General features: G+C 37.8%; 1 protein-coding gene across 2 annotated transcripts in view; it reads left to right on the top strand.

Moving 5' to 3' along the window:
- Positions 1-1,458: 1,458 nt before the first annotated feature.
- The window catches only part of itga6a (integrin, alpha 6a), a 31,104-nt gene continuing 16,882 nt past the window's right edge, over positions 1,459-15,680 (top strand). For both annotated transcript variants that reach the window (XM_065293241.2, XM_065293242.2), the window contains exons 1-4: positions 1,459-1,732; positions 14,804-14,931; positions 15,102-15,181; positions 15,310-15,571. In XM_065293241.2, the coding sequence (XP_065149313.1) occupies positions 1,560-1,732; positions 14,804-14,931; positions 15,102-15,181; positions 15,310-15,571 (643 nt within the window). In that variant the 5' untranslated portion in view covers positions 1,459-1,559. The remainder of the gene's footprint in view (positions 1,733-14,803; positions 14,932-15,101; positions 15,182-15,309; positions 15,572-15,680) is intronic.

Below are 15,680 nucleotides of genomic sequence, written 5' to 3' on the forward strand. Positions count from 1 at the left end.
ATTAATTTCCTGAAAGAGAAATGCTGTAATACTGCTTGTGGTAAAATGATGACGATGCACTTTACACAGCCTGGATACGAACTGATGACTGGATGTTCGTGTGACCTCATGTGATGTCATTACCAGGAAGAGAGACAGTAAAGGTTTTAGTACATCTATATACATAAGTGAGCCCTATGCATACTGATGGTTTTTAGCAGTGCAATAGCAATGCCTTCAAGCAATAATTAAGTTAGTATGCTATGCGGGCTATTTATAGTCACTCTGCCAATATAGGCTATTTACAATTATTCAGCACTTTCCTTATTACAAACTGCAATGTATCACACACTTGATATGAATTTTAATCCTTGTCTAGGACACCTTTATTAAAGGGATTGTTCACTTTAAAATGAAAATTCTGTCATCATTTACTCATCCTCATGTTGTCTTAAACCTGTATGAATTTATTTTTCTTATGAACACAAAAGAAGATATTTTGATAAATGATGGTAAACACACAGCAGATAGTGACCATTGACTTCCATAGTAGGAATAAAAAATATGATGGAATTTAATGGGTACCGTCACCTGTGTGCTCATTTATCAAAAATATTTTCTTCATCATTTATCACAATACTTCCAAAATATTTTTCCTACTATGGAGGACAATGGTCACTATCCGCTGTGTGTTCACCATCATTTCTCAAAATATCTTCTTTTGTGTTAATCAGAAAAAAAATAATTCATGAGGATAAGAAATGATGACAGAATTTTCATTTTAAAGTGAACTATCCCTTTAAAGAGGAAGGACTATCTGCAAAATGACCATTTTTATTCTTCATGGATGCATTATATGTAATTTTTAAATACCAGTATAAGCTAAACTAGTGTCTTAGATTTCATATGTTAACTAGGTCTATTAGTTATACGTGTGTGAGCACGTTTATCAGGATCAGATTATCGCTTTGCACTTTATCGACCGTCCGTATGGACAGCAAGAGATCAATGCTTCCTCTGGAGATGACATGTCATTTAAATCTATATTTCAGCCATATCAGTGTCTCATGCTTACATCTACTCTGCTATGAATAAGAAAAAAATGATAGCTTTATTGACGTTTAGTACAAAACATTTTAGCAGTGTTTCTGTAATGGCACTAGATTTTTGAATATATTAATTCTGTAGCATTAAACTGCGTAACTGCAATGCGCGATTGCGTGCGCATGTTTACGCTTTGATATCACGAAAAAACTAGTTGCACACAAAAATCCACACGTTTTAACTCTCGAAATCATTTTGAGAACTTATTGAATTGAGTTAAAAAATAAAGTAAAAAATTGGGACACGTATATATCCTGAACCTGCATCTGTAATGTTCATGAATTACAAATGTAGTCTCGTTCATCTCTTTGAATGACGTAGAGCGCTGAGGTGACTGGAGAGGGAGGAGGGGACAGGGGTCTCTCTCTCCCTCTCTCTCTCATTGAGCGCAGCGCAGTGCGGCTTGTGCTCAGTGCAGCGGGATCTACTGCATACAAGGGCTATCTATATTCATACAGCATAATTATTTACATGCAATGGAGGTACTTTCTTTTAATCTGTGGTGGATTTTTACATTGCTTTTATGGACGTCTGCGAGCGCGTTTAACCTGGACACTCAAAACGTCCTGAGGAAGAATGGTGAACCCGGTAGCCTCTTCGGTTTCTCTCTGGCTTTGCACCGGCAGCTTCAACCTACCGATAAAAGAATGTAAGTATAATTATTAAGCTGTCGATCATTGCGATTAATTGCAATCATTGATAAGATGCGCCGCGCGCTGTTGGCGCTCCATACCCGGTCATGTTCTGTCCCTCGTGCACCTGTGCCTCTTATTTTCAGACAGCTGTGATACTTTTTTCCTCTACAGCAACATAAAAATGTGTGTGTGTGAATGACATTTATATTTTTACAAGCTCTTTTGGTGAAGTAAGTTATACCGCAGGCTGATTACTGTCCTGTCCGTAGCACACTCACATCAGTCTGTTCTGGGCTATTGAGTTGCGGCGTGTGGGGGGAAGGCAGGGTGCTGGTGCTCAGACCGGGGCAAGTTAACAATACCCAACGTGATGTGACATGTCACCAATACACAATGGCTTTTCTCACTGAAAGGATTCAAAGAGCACTCTTAAAAAGTTTCAAGTCACTCTAAAAGAAGTTTTTTTGCATAGCAAACACTCTAAAAAAACAAACGGTGCTATATAGAACCAAAACAATTGCTTTGGATCGTAACGATAGAAGAACCATTTTAGTGCCATATAGCACCGGTGAAGAACCAGTGAAGCACCGGTGAAGCACCAGTGAAGCACCAGTGTAGAACCATATAGGGGCCATATAGCACCACATATGGTTCTACATAGCACTATATGGTTCTACACAGGTGCTTCACTGGTGCTTCACTGGTGCTTCACTGGTGCTTCACTGGTTCTTCACTGGTGCTATATGGCACTAAAAATGGTTCTTCTATCGTTACGATCCAAAGCAACTGTTTTGGTGCTATATAGCACCGTTTGTTTTTTAGAGTGAATAATTGCTTTCCTCTATATGTTCTTGTGTTATGGTTCTCATTGTGTTATATGTCCTTTAGATATGCATGGCTTTTGGGTTCTTTGAAGCACCATAAACAGATTAAACATTTTATTGTGTGCTGATTTCCAAATAAGTTAGATGAGATCATACTGAACAGACAAAAATACAACAATGATTTTCTTGAAGCATATTCAGATTTTTTTGTGCACATGCTTATCTTATAGCGATGACACATTTTTTAATCTCGTGTTAACTGTATGACCTTGTTATTAGTATGTGTTTCACTCAAAGCCTGTTCTCTGCCTGGTACAGTAAGTATGGTAAGGTCTGTCTGAGGCTATAAAACATCTGTCAGTATGGGATCCCTTTATGGACTAGTTTGAAATTTGAGGAAAAGCATGGCACCATATTCCAAAGGCAGATGGTTAACTTCCGAGGCAAAGATCTATTTAATGTCTGCAACAACTTCCCTAACACCTTGCAAGTAACAATAATTGCAGTGCTTTCTAGAGACAACTTAGGGAAAGTGATGTGAAAGGGGCTTATCCTAGTTCAAGATAATTTGAGCTGCCTATTTAAAAAAACTTGCACTGACTCATCTTAAAATAAATCACTGCTATTGTTTTGACTCAAGATGCACCCCAGTAATGTTTTTTGTAAGGTGTGTTTGTCCTAAAATAACTAAAGCCTAATCCTGGGTTAATCCAAACCCTGCCTGGGAAACTGCCCCATTGTGTTAAACATAGACCGTTGGTTTCTCTGGCTAAGATCAGTTTGAGATCTGAGATTAACAAGAAGGCTGAATGATTGACTCGGAGTGTGATGGTGGTCAATGACTGAGACAAACACACAGGGTGGGATTTCTGTGTGTGTGTCTGTTTGTTCATTTGTGAGTGTGTTTAAACAGTTGTGTATAATGAACACGTGTGCTGGAGGAGTGGAAGACACCTGTTTACAGCATCTATACTGCCATGAAAGTGTGGAGCACCTGTGAACAGCATTGTGTGTCTATCTGTCTGTCTGTCTGTCTAATTGCATAGCTGATTAGACGTTCTGTCAGATAAAGTGTCTACTAAATGCAGACTCATGACTACTTGGAATTCCTCAGCAGTTTGGTGGTATTTTCTCCAGTTTACCTTGAAAAAGAGTATCAGGTCTACGAGGTTAAGGTTAGATAGGGAGATGTTTACAGAGGTCAGGAAACAAGTGAATGTGAGAAGGCACGATGAGAAAATATCTCGCTGTTCAATTATGAAAGCACCAGCACTTTTATCAGAACACAGAATGCAGTCGAGATAAAAGTGTGATGTGAATATCTTACAGTGACATGTACGCAGCTGTACATGCCTCATTCCTGCCAGTAATCTCAAGTGTGGTGGTAAGACTCTGAGTGTTGAAAGCCCATTTGTGCTGCATGACTGCCATTGCATTATTGCTCCAATGATTTCACAGAGGTTATGAAATCTGTGCTAAAAGTTACACTTTTACCCCGACGACATCTGCACTGAATTGTGAGTTAAATATTCAAACAAGATGCTTGTTCAGCAGGTTCTAGATTACAAGTTAACGCCAGACTTTAGGGAATCAGGTTTCCTGCCTGTAAGAGGCGAACAATTGACATGTAACCAAGTCTCTGGTTCTTTTGGCAGATGCCATTCAAGTAGCCTGGATTTCAGTAGCTGCTTCTTTTAATGCCACACAAATCGTCTTCCTTCCTTACATTCATAAAGCTTCCTGTAGTCTAAAAAGAATCAGTGTCGGATCCGTTGTTGTCATCTCAATGCAGGAAACCACAAAATTCCCAAAACTCCCAGATAGACATGTCGATGCTGCTGTGAATATGGTGAGTGGATAATGAACAGGTCGGCATGTGTTTACACTGGAGCAGGGGGAATCAGGGTACATGTACAACCGTCCATCTGTGCTCCTGTAACATGAGAGACTTTTATCTTTTCTTGTCTTCTTGGTTTCTAGTATTGAACAAATCAGTTGTGTGTCGCCTCTCAGGTGTGTGTGGTTGTTGGCCTGTGAAGTTTATTGTTAAAGGAATAGTCTACCCATTTGCCATATTAAACTATGTTATTACCTCAACCTAGACGAATTAATACATACCTATCTTTTTTCAATGCGTGCACTGTACAGCGTGTTATGAATGTGTTAGCATTTAGCCTAGCCCCATTCATTCCTATGGTACCAAAAAAAAGTTTTATTTTGTGGCACCATACTTAGTGGTATAACTCCTCATGTAACAGTCTTTAAATAGGGAAAACACGGAAGTGTTTGGTGGCTTCCCTGTTTGGTACCATAGGAATGAATTTGGCTAGGCTAATGCTAACACATTCATAACACGCTGTACAGAGCACGCATTGAAAAAGATAGATATGTATTAATTCGTTGAGGTAATAACATAGTTTAATATGGCAAGAGGGTAGACTATTCCTTTAAGTAAAGTCACAGATGTTGATATGCTTTGTTGCACTACAGAGTTTGAGCAAATAATTACATCCTGTTTCATAATGTATATATTTGAATATGATGCCATCCGGTCAACAAAAATATTTTTTGTCACTATTCAATCACTACTTTTACTTTACTATACTGTCAGTCCCCACACTGTACAAAAAGTGTGTTCACCTTGAATAAGTAAATTACCAGGTTGCCTTAAAAAAATTAAGTGATATTTTAAGTTAAATTAACTGAAAATTTAAAGGCAACTAGGTAACGTAGCCTACTTTTTAACCAACAAATATTTTTTTACAGTGTAGCTGTACCCTTTTAAAAGTATCCCTTTGCACCTTAAGAGTTTATATTAGTACCTCAGAGGTCCATACTTGTACCAATTACCAAATGTATACACATATTAGGACCTTTATAAAGGGTAATGTCCTATACAGCCTGGGACCATTTTTGTTTTCTGTGACAGTGTGTATATTTCTAAACTTATAAACCCAACAACACACCATTTTATAAACCAGTGCTCCCTCCCAAAACTACCATACACTACTCTCAGACTTTACTTAAAAATTTTATCCATGCCAGTCTGTTATTGTGGTATAATTTTTTTCAAGTAATTTTTTCAGCAAACCATGATTGATCCCCTGTCTAAACTGGTGGTACTTGGACAGAATGATCAAAGATAAGGAGCAGACCTTTCTCTGTTTAGACAAAGATCTTGAAATCCAACACCCAACATAACCCATCACAACCCAAAAGAAATGCATCACACCCATGTAACCTTACACACACACATATTGTACCCTAAACAAATGATTCACAATGAAAAATAATCCAATGCTCACATCATACGTCAACACAGTCCACCCCAATATGACCTAACACCTGCATCACACCCCCAATAAAACTTACACACACATATACCCAAGCCAAGAAGTCACATTCAAACAAGCATTGTTAGGTTGTAGAATTATGAAGCTAAACAACTGTAGTGAATGTACTGCATGTGTTATATTGAACGGAGATAAAGCAACACTTGTAACACATTTGTACAGTTCGTGCCCAGTTGTGAGGAGCGGCTGGGATTCAAGACAGCTGCACCAACTTTGGCACGGATGGTTTTGGTCTGTGTAAGACTGTGTATTGGTGAAAGGTTAAACGTCTGGTGTATTTTCTGATGAAAAGATAGAAACCTCTGTATGACTGGATTGATGGGTACAGACAGCTGGGTCTGGTCAGTTTGTCTTGATCTGAGATGATGCGTCACTCTGAAGCAGGTATAAAGCTGACTCACTATGACTAGTGCTCATTAGAAATTAAGAAGTGGGATTTGAAGAGAAAAGGGTCGATTTTCCTCTAGAGATGAAGAGATTTTACAGTGTGTGTGAGATAGATTGCAGCCAGCTGTTATGATACTGGACACAGCTGTGTAGAGAGAAAAAAGACTACACACACACACACACACACACACACGCACACACACAAACACACAAGCACACACACTGACCGCTGTTCACTTCACCATTCCTCACTCTATTAATCCTCATTATAGCTGCTGCTGTCTATCCATTTACAGTATATGTGAACACCACACACATAATCATTAACGTTGAATGCCGGATGGCTGAAATATTTTTTCCAAAATTTCTGATGATGCAGATTACACAACCTCTATGTTTTATGGTTTTATTGCGTATTCAATTCATGGTCAACATTAAAACACTGATTTGAAATAAGCATTTACCCTTAACCCTACAAACAAGCCTGTAACAGGGTAATATAAAGACAATGAGACAATCTTAAACCTTTTCTTCACTGCATAATACGGCTCGATATGGCTCACTTTAGGGTGGGTTCCACTGTGTACTGTATCTAGTTTAGATTCTGGTACCATTGGTACTATTTTAGTACCACCTCATGGTACTAAAGGTTCCAGGCAAGCTACCGATTTACGATTATGTCACGTCAGTAGAGGCGGTGCAACAATAATGATAAATCTATAACCCCACCCAAATTAAAGTGGTACTAAACTGTAGTGGTAAAGCAAACCAAGCAAATGTAAAGCGAGTCGAGTCATGTTGTAACACGTAATGGATAAACAACTTAGCGGGATCGTTCACCCAAAACTGTAAATATACAACAATAAAGAAGATATTTTGCAGAAACCCAGTGCTCTGCAGGGTCCGAAATTAACTTTTTGGCTCACCTGCCACAGGGACTGGTAGATGAAAAAATTCACCAGCCAAGCATATTTTTTACCAGCCAGAATAATAAACAGCCTTTTATTGTCACATATACATTAATTTCATTTGCTGTGTTCATGGTCACGAATTTTCTCAATTTTCATTGTTTATTTCCAACGACAAATGATTTGTTTCTGTTTTTATCTTAATCATAGTGGCGACACACCGAACAACTCATCACGACAGCGCCAGAATCATATTGTAGCCAGCCTCTTGAAACTCCATTATCTCCATACCTCCATTTTCACAAAACTTTATTTTTTATTTAACTCATCCCACTTTTCTTCTGTGAGTTTTCGTTTTTAAAGGTTGGCTCACTCCCGGTAAATGTCTCCACATATCAGGTAATATGCAGCAGATAGCTGCAGACTGCAAGGTAGCTGCAGTACTAGCTAACAACGGACCGTCTCTAGTGCTTGTTTACCTTTCGGCCCCCGAGACAGTGATGCGAGACTTGGTGTGTAGATGCGTTCTGTAGCTAGCTCATCTCATCCCCAGATTAGTTACTGGCAAACACACTATATTGCATTACTATTTTGGTATGAAAATCACCCGCCAGTGTGGTGGATAGCCTTTTGAATTTAGTCGCCAAACGGAAAATCTACCCGCATTTGGCGCTTGGCGGGTGTTAGTTTCGGACCCTGGCTCTGTGATTTCTATATTTGGTGGTGGTGGTCAAACCCAACCTCTCTGTGCCACCTATATAGCACACTTCTTAGAAATAGATACACAGGAAGGATGTACAGGAAGAGTGCTTCATAGGTGGCGCTAAGAGGCTGGTTTGACAGCTGCCACCAAACGCCACAATAACAAGATCGTGCTCATGTTTGACAGAGGCTCTGCATTATCGCTAATAATGTTGTAAATATTTTCAATAGGCTTCACAAGATGTCAATAAGTCACCAGGGGCCTAATGTATAAATATATTTAAAAATATACAAAAAAATTGTATTTTGAAATATATTTAAAAATAAATATATTTTAAAGCATTTATTTATGTTAGAAACCTGTAAACATAAATGGTTTGAAAAGGTTAAAAGTATATATTCAACTGGAAAAATATACTTTATAAACTTCTATATTTTGGCCAGGAATTTTTTTTTTGCCATATGGGTTGTAAAATTCGAAATGTCAAATTAAGAAATATATATTATATTGTCAAATTAAGATTTAGCATATATTTAAAACATATTTTGGGCCAGAGAAAAAGTTTATTTTTTATAAATCCTGATATTTGCGTGAAACATTGCGTATGCACATTTCTATGCCCATTTTGTGCGTACGCAGTGTTTATACATCAGGCCCCAGGAGATGTGGGGATAACCTTTTTGTATTGGATAAACAGTATCTGCTACACTCAAAGTAGCAGAAACATTGATTTGCATTATAGAAATCACAGAGCGCTGCAGTTTCTGCAAAATATCTTTATTGATGGTCTACTGAAGAAAAAAATATCATCAAAATATCACATGGCCTGAGGGTGAGAAAAAAAACAGCAAATGTTCATTTTTGGGTGAACTATTTCTTTAAATACAGTACAGTACAGACACTGACACACTTTCACTTTTACAGTATTAACTCTCATTGTTTGTAATGTAATGTTCAGTCTGCTGACCCTGATTAAATAAAACCTTGTACTGCCAAAAGTGAAATGCTTTGGGTAATTAAACACAAGTGTTTCACAGCTAAGCTGCTCCAAATTATAAATTCCCATTTTTGCCTGAAAATAAGGCAGGGCAACATTCTTTAGCTTTTGAAGTAAATGACTCCTTTCCCATTATTTCTCTAATGAGATCTATTGTCCTTTCCTGTATGTCGGCTGAAACGGGGAGTGTCAGGTTGACAGGCCACATTCTCCACATTCAATTTTAATGCTTTGTCTTGCATTAGTTCCTCTGTCCATTAATGACTCAATGCGGTATTGTCCACAAAATCTGGGACTCTGGAGATTAAGAGAAGAATATTTAACAACACAATAACTTTAAGTAAATACAGTGTTTTACAGTCACTTCTGATAAACCCATTGGGATCAGGTGCAAATTGATCAGAAAAAGAGTGCTTTCATACTGAAAGATATACTTCTGTGTTTACATAAAGGTTATTTCAAAAGTTAATTGAAATAAAGGCATGTGCGTTTTTGAGTAATCAGTTCTTTTTTTCAGCGTGTAAGCATTTCCTTTTCTTGCTTCCTTTTATTCTGAGTTAAGAGGTGTCATGTTGACTACATTGTCTTCCTTAGTAACAGCAAACATAGCACAATTTGCCATGTCAGCAATTACAAAAACTGCAGTTGTCGTTTCTACAATAAAATCAATTTTTATAGGTTCAAAAGATTTAAGACTCTTCTGAACCTCCCATCTTTTTACCTCATAGCTTTTTGCAATAACAGTGGTAACTATTATATTATGGTATTGTGCTACGGTTCAGTGATGGTGTTGGGCTGCATGAATGGGTTTAGTAATATGTATATGATTAACAATGCCTATTATCTCATGCTGACAATGAAACATTTCATTCATGTGTATGGTCGGGTGTCCCAGTAGTGGCCTCATTGGAGGTCGTCTGTTTTCCCACAGCAGTCTACATGCTGATCTGAATGGATTCACTATGGTGGGATTATAAGGCACTGGATAGCGAGATGAAACCTCTCAACACTTTAATGGCTGGCCTGTTTCCAGTCAGGAGAGCCCTAAATCTTCAGCTCTGGCATGTCAATTCCAGTTGTTTGTGTTAAATTCAGCAACTATGACCTCTGCTTTCCAAACCTTTTAGTTCACCTGACACATTTTTTGTGGGAATGAAGTAACAATCAAGTGTTTGCGGTAATGGTTCACCCAGCCTGATCTCATACGTGTTTTACAAGTTGGCTAATTCATATGATTTTGTACCGAGTGAGTCGTATAATAATGTATGATTATTTACAAAACAAAAACAATAATGAAACGCCACCCCTAACCCAAACATCACAGAGGCAAACGCAAATCATACAAAAATGAAGGAATGTGGTCTTACAAATTAATGCGAATGACCCACCTCATAAAATACGTACGAATTACCATGAGATTGTGTTGGTTCATCGTCTGGACACATAGACAACTAAACCAAGTGGATCGGGTAAAAAATAGTTATAATATATAATAGTAGTAAAAATTGAAGTAATAAAGTAACCCGATATGATCTAATGTGCTCACAATATGTAGACAGCTTGGGACATAATAGGAGCGATTGTGTTATGCCATACACATAAGGGCAGTTTCCCGGACAGGGCTTTTCCTAGTCCCAGACTAAAATGCATATTTAAGCTGCCTTAATTTAAAAACAATTTTGTTTTTGAAAATACAACTAGACCAGAAACACACATACTGCATATAAGACTTTCTTACTTTTTCACTTATAGTATTTTTGTTTTGTTTTCAGTACAAATATCTAAAAATTCTTAAATGAAGATGTATTTTCATGATGAGCAAAATGACCGAAGATAATAAATCTAGTTTTTAGACAAAAAATATCAAATTAAAGTAAATTTGTGCTTAAAACAAGCTAAAAAAATGGTTATTCACTTATTCCCTGTGTTGTCTGTATGTCTGGCAATCTTTACCCGTTTTTCATTTACTAAAGTGGCCAAATCAGTCGATTCACCACGGCAGCAAACGTTCTGGCAAAGTTTTCATCAGAATAACAGCTGCCCAGAACCGTTTTGAACTGCGGTGTATTAAGAAAACTGCTTCTGTGTGTCTCACTGTCATGCTTTACTCAATCTGTCTAGTAGTTTGGAAAAAGACAAATGAAATAAAAACGTAGCCCACAATAGATGTAAGTTGTAGGCAATGCAGGAATCTCTCCTCTCGGGAGAGGTGTGTCTGGAATGAACTGTGGAAAATGGGATTGGTTGTAAAGATTCCTTCTTGTTCTTTAAAAGCACAAATGCAGTTTTAGAAATGTGTTATAAATGGAACAAAAGTCATAGGAATAATTTATATTGAAGTTAGGATTCTTTCACATCAAATTCACCAACAGGAATTGAGATAGAAACAATGCATTACTTTGAAGTTATTTCCTCAAGCCAGATACAATGAATGTGTCAGATGTGTTTAAAGCTGCACTTTATAACTTGAGGTCCTCTATATCAATCTCTGTATGAATCACAATTTATGATCTGTCAGATTCAGAATATGATATTTCAAATAATTTGGTGACTAATATAACATAGCACTATGAGGTTGCCAGCTTGTTCTTTATCCTGTGTACATCTGCTGTTTAGCTGTCTGTGATCTGTCAGTAAGACCTGGCGGTAAGTTGAAAAGTTCTTTGTGCTGGTGTGAATTTGCTTTTCGTTACGCCTGACAAATATTTGTTTTGTTATTTAGTAATAGACCATTCGTAGGTGATTTGTTTCATCTTTGGTGTGAAAGGGCCTTTATATGTCAAGAGTTGCAGCATTCTCTTTAGCGGTGGGGGCGTGTCTGCTGAAACCACGCCCACTCACGCGAAACCTGTCGTCTCTCTTAACTTTCAAATACAGCTACAACCTGAATTAATGCTATAGGGGTGACCCCGAATAGTCGAAGATTCGATGCATCGATAGGAGAAGCCTGATTCGACTACCAATCTCACAGTCGAATCGTCGCATGTGTTATGAAATGAGGATAATTAAAAGTTGGCCGTATATGGGTGCACATTATCTGATTTTACATATAACAGCTTTCTCCCAGTATATCAATGCTAGTGATTGTGTTGGGACGGGCCAGATCGTTAAACAGTTTTTTACCATTTCTGTGTTAAGGATTATTTGGGCAGGGTTAAAACGGTGGCTCAATTAAACACTTAAGCCACAATTTTAGCCTTTTTTAACCTAGTAATAATGTCTCTAAAATTATTTCAGTGATAGATCAACTTTTAACTGGACAAATTGTACTGTTGCTGCAACCTAAGCAGCCTCCTAGCAGCTACAAGCACACTCTGAAAGTGGCGGTGGAGGGTAGAGCACACAGCCCCGCCCCTCCCGCTGCCTGCAGAAGAGTGTCTGATACCAGGCACTGTTGCGCTTTTCAACCAAAAGGGGGAGCTGTAAATCATTTTTACATGAAAACAACATAGTGTTGCATTAAACAGAAATCGATTTTTAGCAAAGTCCTCTAAGTGCACTGAGATGAAATGGATGAGCGACTGAGTATTTAACTAGCAATACTGATATCACAGACACACACATCGAAATTCTGTGTCAAAACTCTGTTTCAGCCTGCGTGGTACTGTTACAATGTGTGTCATGCAATATCCACTCTTTGGTTGGTGTGCTTCCAATAAACTCTGGACCCTAATGAAAGGTGTGTGGACCTGAATATATATTTTATCTTGGTACTGACGAAATTTCATTGAAATCTATTTTAGCGAAGGTATTTAAATAAATCGCGTAAATTTGTTAGTCACGTTTGTGGTGGTAGATTAGCGAACGTCCTGTCAGAACATCCATACAGGCATCGTCCTAAAAACCATGGGTCTGAGTCTAAATATGACAAACTAATTCCAACTAAATGGCCCATACCAGCTAAAACAGTAAATGTTAATGATTTAATTTGAAAGAACTAACAAAATTCTACCTTCTGTTCAAATTTCATGCAAATATCTGTGATAAAGTTATAAAGAAATCATGTGAATAAGGACACACCAATGAAATCCATGTATAACTTTCCTCTGATTTCTAATCTTAAAAACATCATAACTTTCTCAATCCTCAAAGGATTTTTACATTCCAGGTCTCTTTGTAAAGAGAATTGTCTGCTCTGTGTAGTCATGTGATACATTTTGAGCTCAGGAGTGTTTGAAAATATAGTTATCCTAATTGTACCCAGTTAGAGGAGGTTAACAAAATAAATTAAAGCATTGAGTGAATTTTAAACCTTTATCCGGAAAGGACAGTGAAGAGTAAATGGAGAGATAGAGGTGGGATGTGGAAACAACTGTAGATTACATTCATACTTGTGTTCCTTGTGAGTTTACTTGGACTTGAATACAACCTGAATGTGGCAGCCACATGCATCACAGCACCCCAAGCAATGTGTGCTTCAGTTTATTCATTTTTACCTTTTTTGATGTCTCAGCTTTTTCATCGTTTGCAATGTTTCTTGAGTTCACACTTACAAATAAGTCAGATAGAATGAATGGTATGCGCATTTGGCATGAGACGGCTCCGAGCTCAGTATTTGGCCCAAACCCAGAGCACCACCCCCATTCACACACACATAAACTATAGTTTACTCTGGTTTTCCATCACACTCATTTTATGCACATTTTATGTAGCGCATAATACACCAGTAATGAAAATGTCAAGTTTCCAATAAAAATCCTTTGATTTACTTAATTCACATTTATTTGTTTTTCTTTTTTTGCAAATCTTGAAAAGATTGTCCAAGGAAGTGGAAGAGGTTTTGCAAAAAAAGAGGTTTTGCAGCGAAAGACCAAATTTTCTTAAGTACCAATAAAATAACTAAAGTGACATTATCAAGTGCCATTTCAATTTCTTACACATAAACTTTTCAGTGCCATTAAAGTGAAGTGACTTAACCTAAACAAAAGGGGTGGTTTCCCAGACAGGGATTAAACTAGTCCTAGACTAAAATAAATGTAAGAGCTGTCCAAACTGAAAACAACTTGCACTGACATATCTTAAAATACATCAGTGCCCGGGAAACCACCACAGAGAGTTTTGCATCTGAGCTTTTTGAGTTTCCGGACAGGGTTTAGATAAATCCAGGACTAAGCCTTAGTTATATTAGGACATTAAAGTAGTTTTTACAAACATACCTTACAAAAACAATACTGGTGTTCATCATGAGACAAAACAATGGCACTGAAATATGTTAAGATGTGTCACTGAAAGAGATTTTTGAATTAAGGTCATCTTAAACATACAGTTTAGTCTTGGACAAGGATAAGCCTCGTTCGAGAAACTGCTCCTGTAAGATCTATTTATTGGAAATGTGGTTGGAAATGTGGTGTGATGTTTGTATAGGTGAAAGTGTGTTGTTGAGTAGTTTTGTGTTGACAGCAGTGTGTATGTAAATAATTGATTTGGTGCAGCTGGTTAATGTCAGGAAGACACGGAGCGATGAAATAATCTGTCAAATCCTCTTCATCAAACAGCATCAGTTATATTTACATTAGCCTGATTATTATGTCATATGTATTAAGACTTTTGCAGTTTTCTCTGTTTCTAAAACAGCATCCTAACCATTCTCACAGTGACTTATTACAAATGCTCTGCCACTGTACATACTGTATAGGCCAGAAACACATCACACGTGACGTGGTCGTGTGAAATAATCAGTCACAGATTCCTGTGTTAAGTCATTATCATACTGTTACTTATGTGATACTTCAGTAAGCACAAACAGTATATAAACAGTACTGTACTGTAGCTCACTAGTTTTTGAACAAAGCTGGATTCATGCATGCAATCTATAGCAAATTCATTAACATTGTTTGTCACGGTTTACTGAGATCAGCAGGGCTTCAGTGAACAAAAACTAAATTAAGCATGACGGTAAATATTGTTTTGCAGATTGTTGATTGGTGCTCCCAAGGCCAAGGCTTTATCCAATCAGAATGCAAACATCACCGGTGGGCTGTACAGCTGTGACATCACAACCCATCCCAATGATTGTACACGGGTGGAGTTTGACAATGATGGTGAGTTTTCGTCTCAGACAAACGAGTGTTCCAAAAATGAAATGATGAGTGGTATGCTAAATACCAAACTTTAAATGAATTTATTTTGAATGATCATGAACTAGAACCATTTTGTAATTCTCGAATGTATACGTAGGATTTGAATTTAGCATTGGTTTTATTTCTCATAGTGGATGTTCAGGTGGAGAATAAGGAGAACCAGTGGATGGGTGTAACTGTTCAGAGTCAGGGACCTGGAGGCAAAATTGTGGTACGTCAAGAACAATGCTGACCGTCCCTATTGACTTTATTACACAAAAGTATTACTATGGTAGATGAATGGTAGTGCATCTTAATGTACATGGTGGCTTTATTTAGAAATCCTTTCTTTTTTCTCAGACATGTGCCCATCGTTACCAGCGCTTGTTGTTTGCAAACACAGCCCAAGAGGCGCGTGACATCACTGGACGCTGTTATATGCTCAGTCAGGATCTCAGCATTGACAGCCAATCAGATGAGGATGGTGGGAACTGGAAATTTTGTGACGGACGCACCAGGGGTCATGAAAGGTTCGGGGTCTGTCAGCAGGGCCTGGCTGCCACCTTCACTAAAGATTATCATTATGTCATCTTCGGAGCACCGGGAGCTTACAACTGGAGAGGTAGAATTGTATGATGTATCTGAAATGATGTTACAACATGTTTTATTTTTCAGCATATATGCACAAAATTGTTTTATGGACTGTGAAGTATAGTCAGGTGGAGTTTTGA

This window comes from Paramisgurnus dabryanus, chromosome 15 (assembly GCF_030506205.2).
Source record: "Paramisgurnus dabryanus chromosome 15, PD_genome_1.1, whole genome shotgun sequence".
NCBI classification, from domain to species: domain Eukaryota; kingdom Metazoa; phylum Chordata; class Actinopteri; order Cypriniformes; family Cobitidae; genus Paramisgurnus; species Paramisgurnus dabryanus.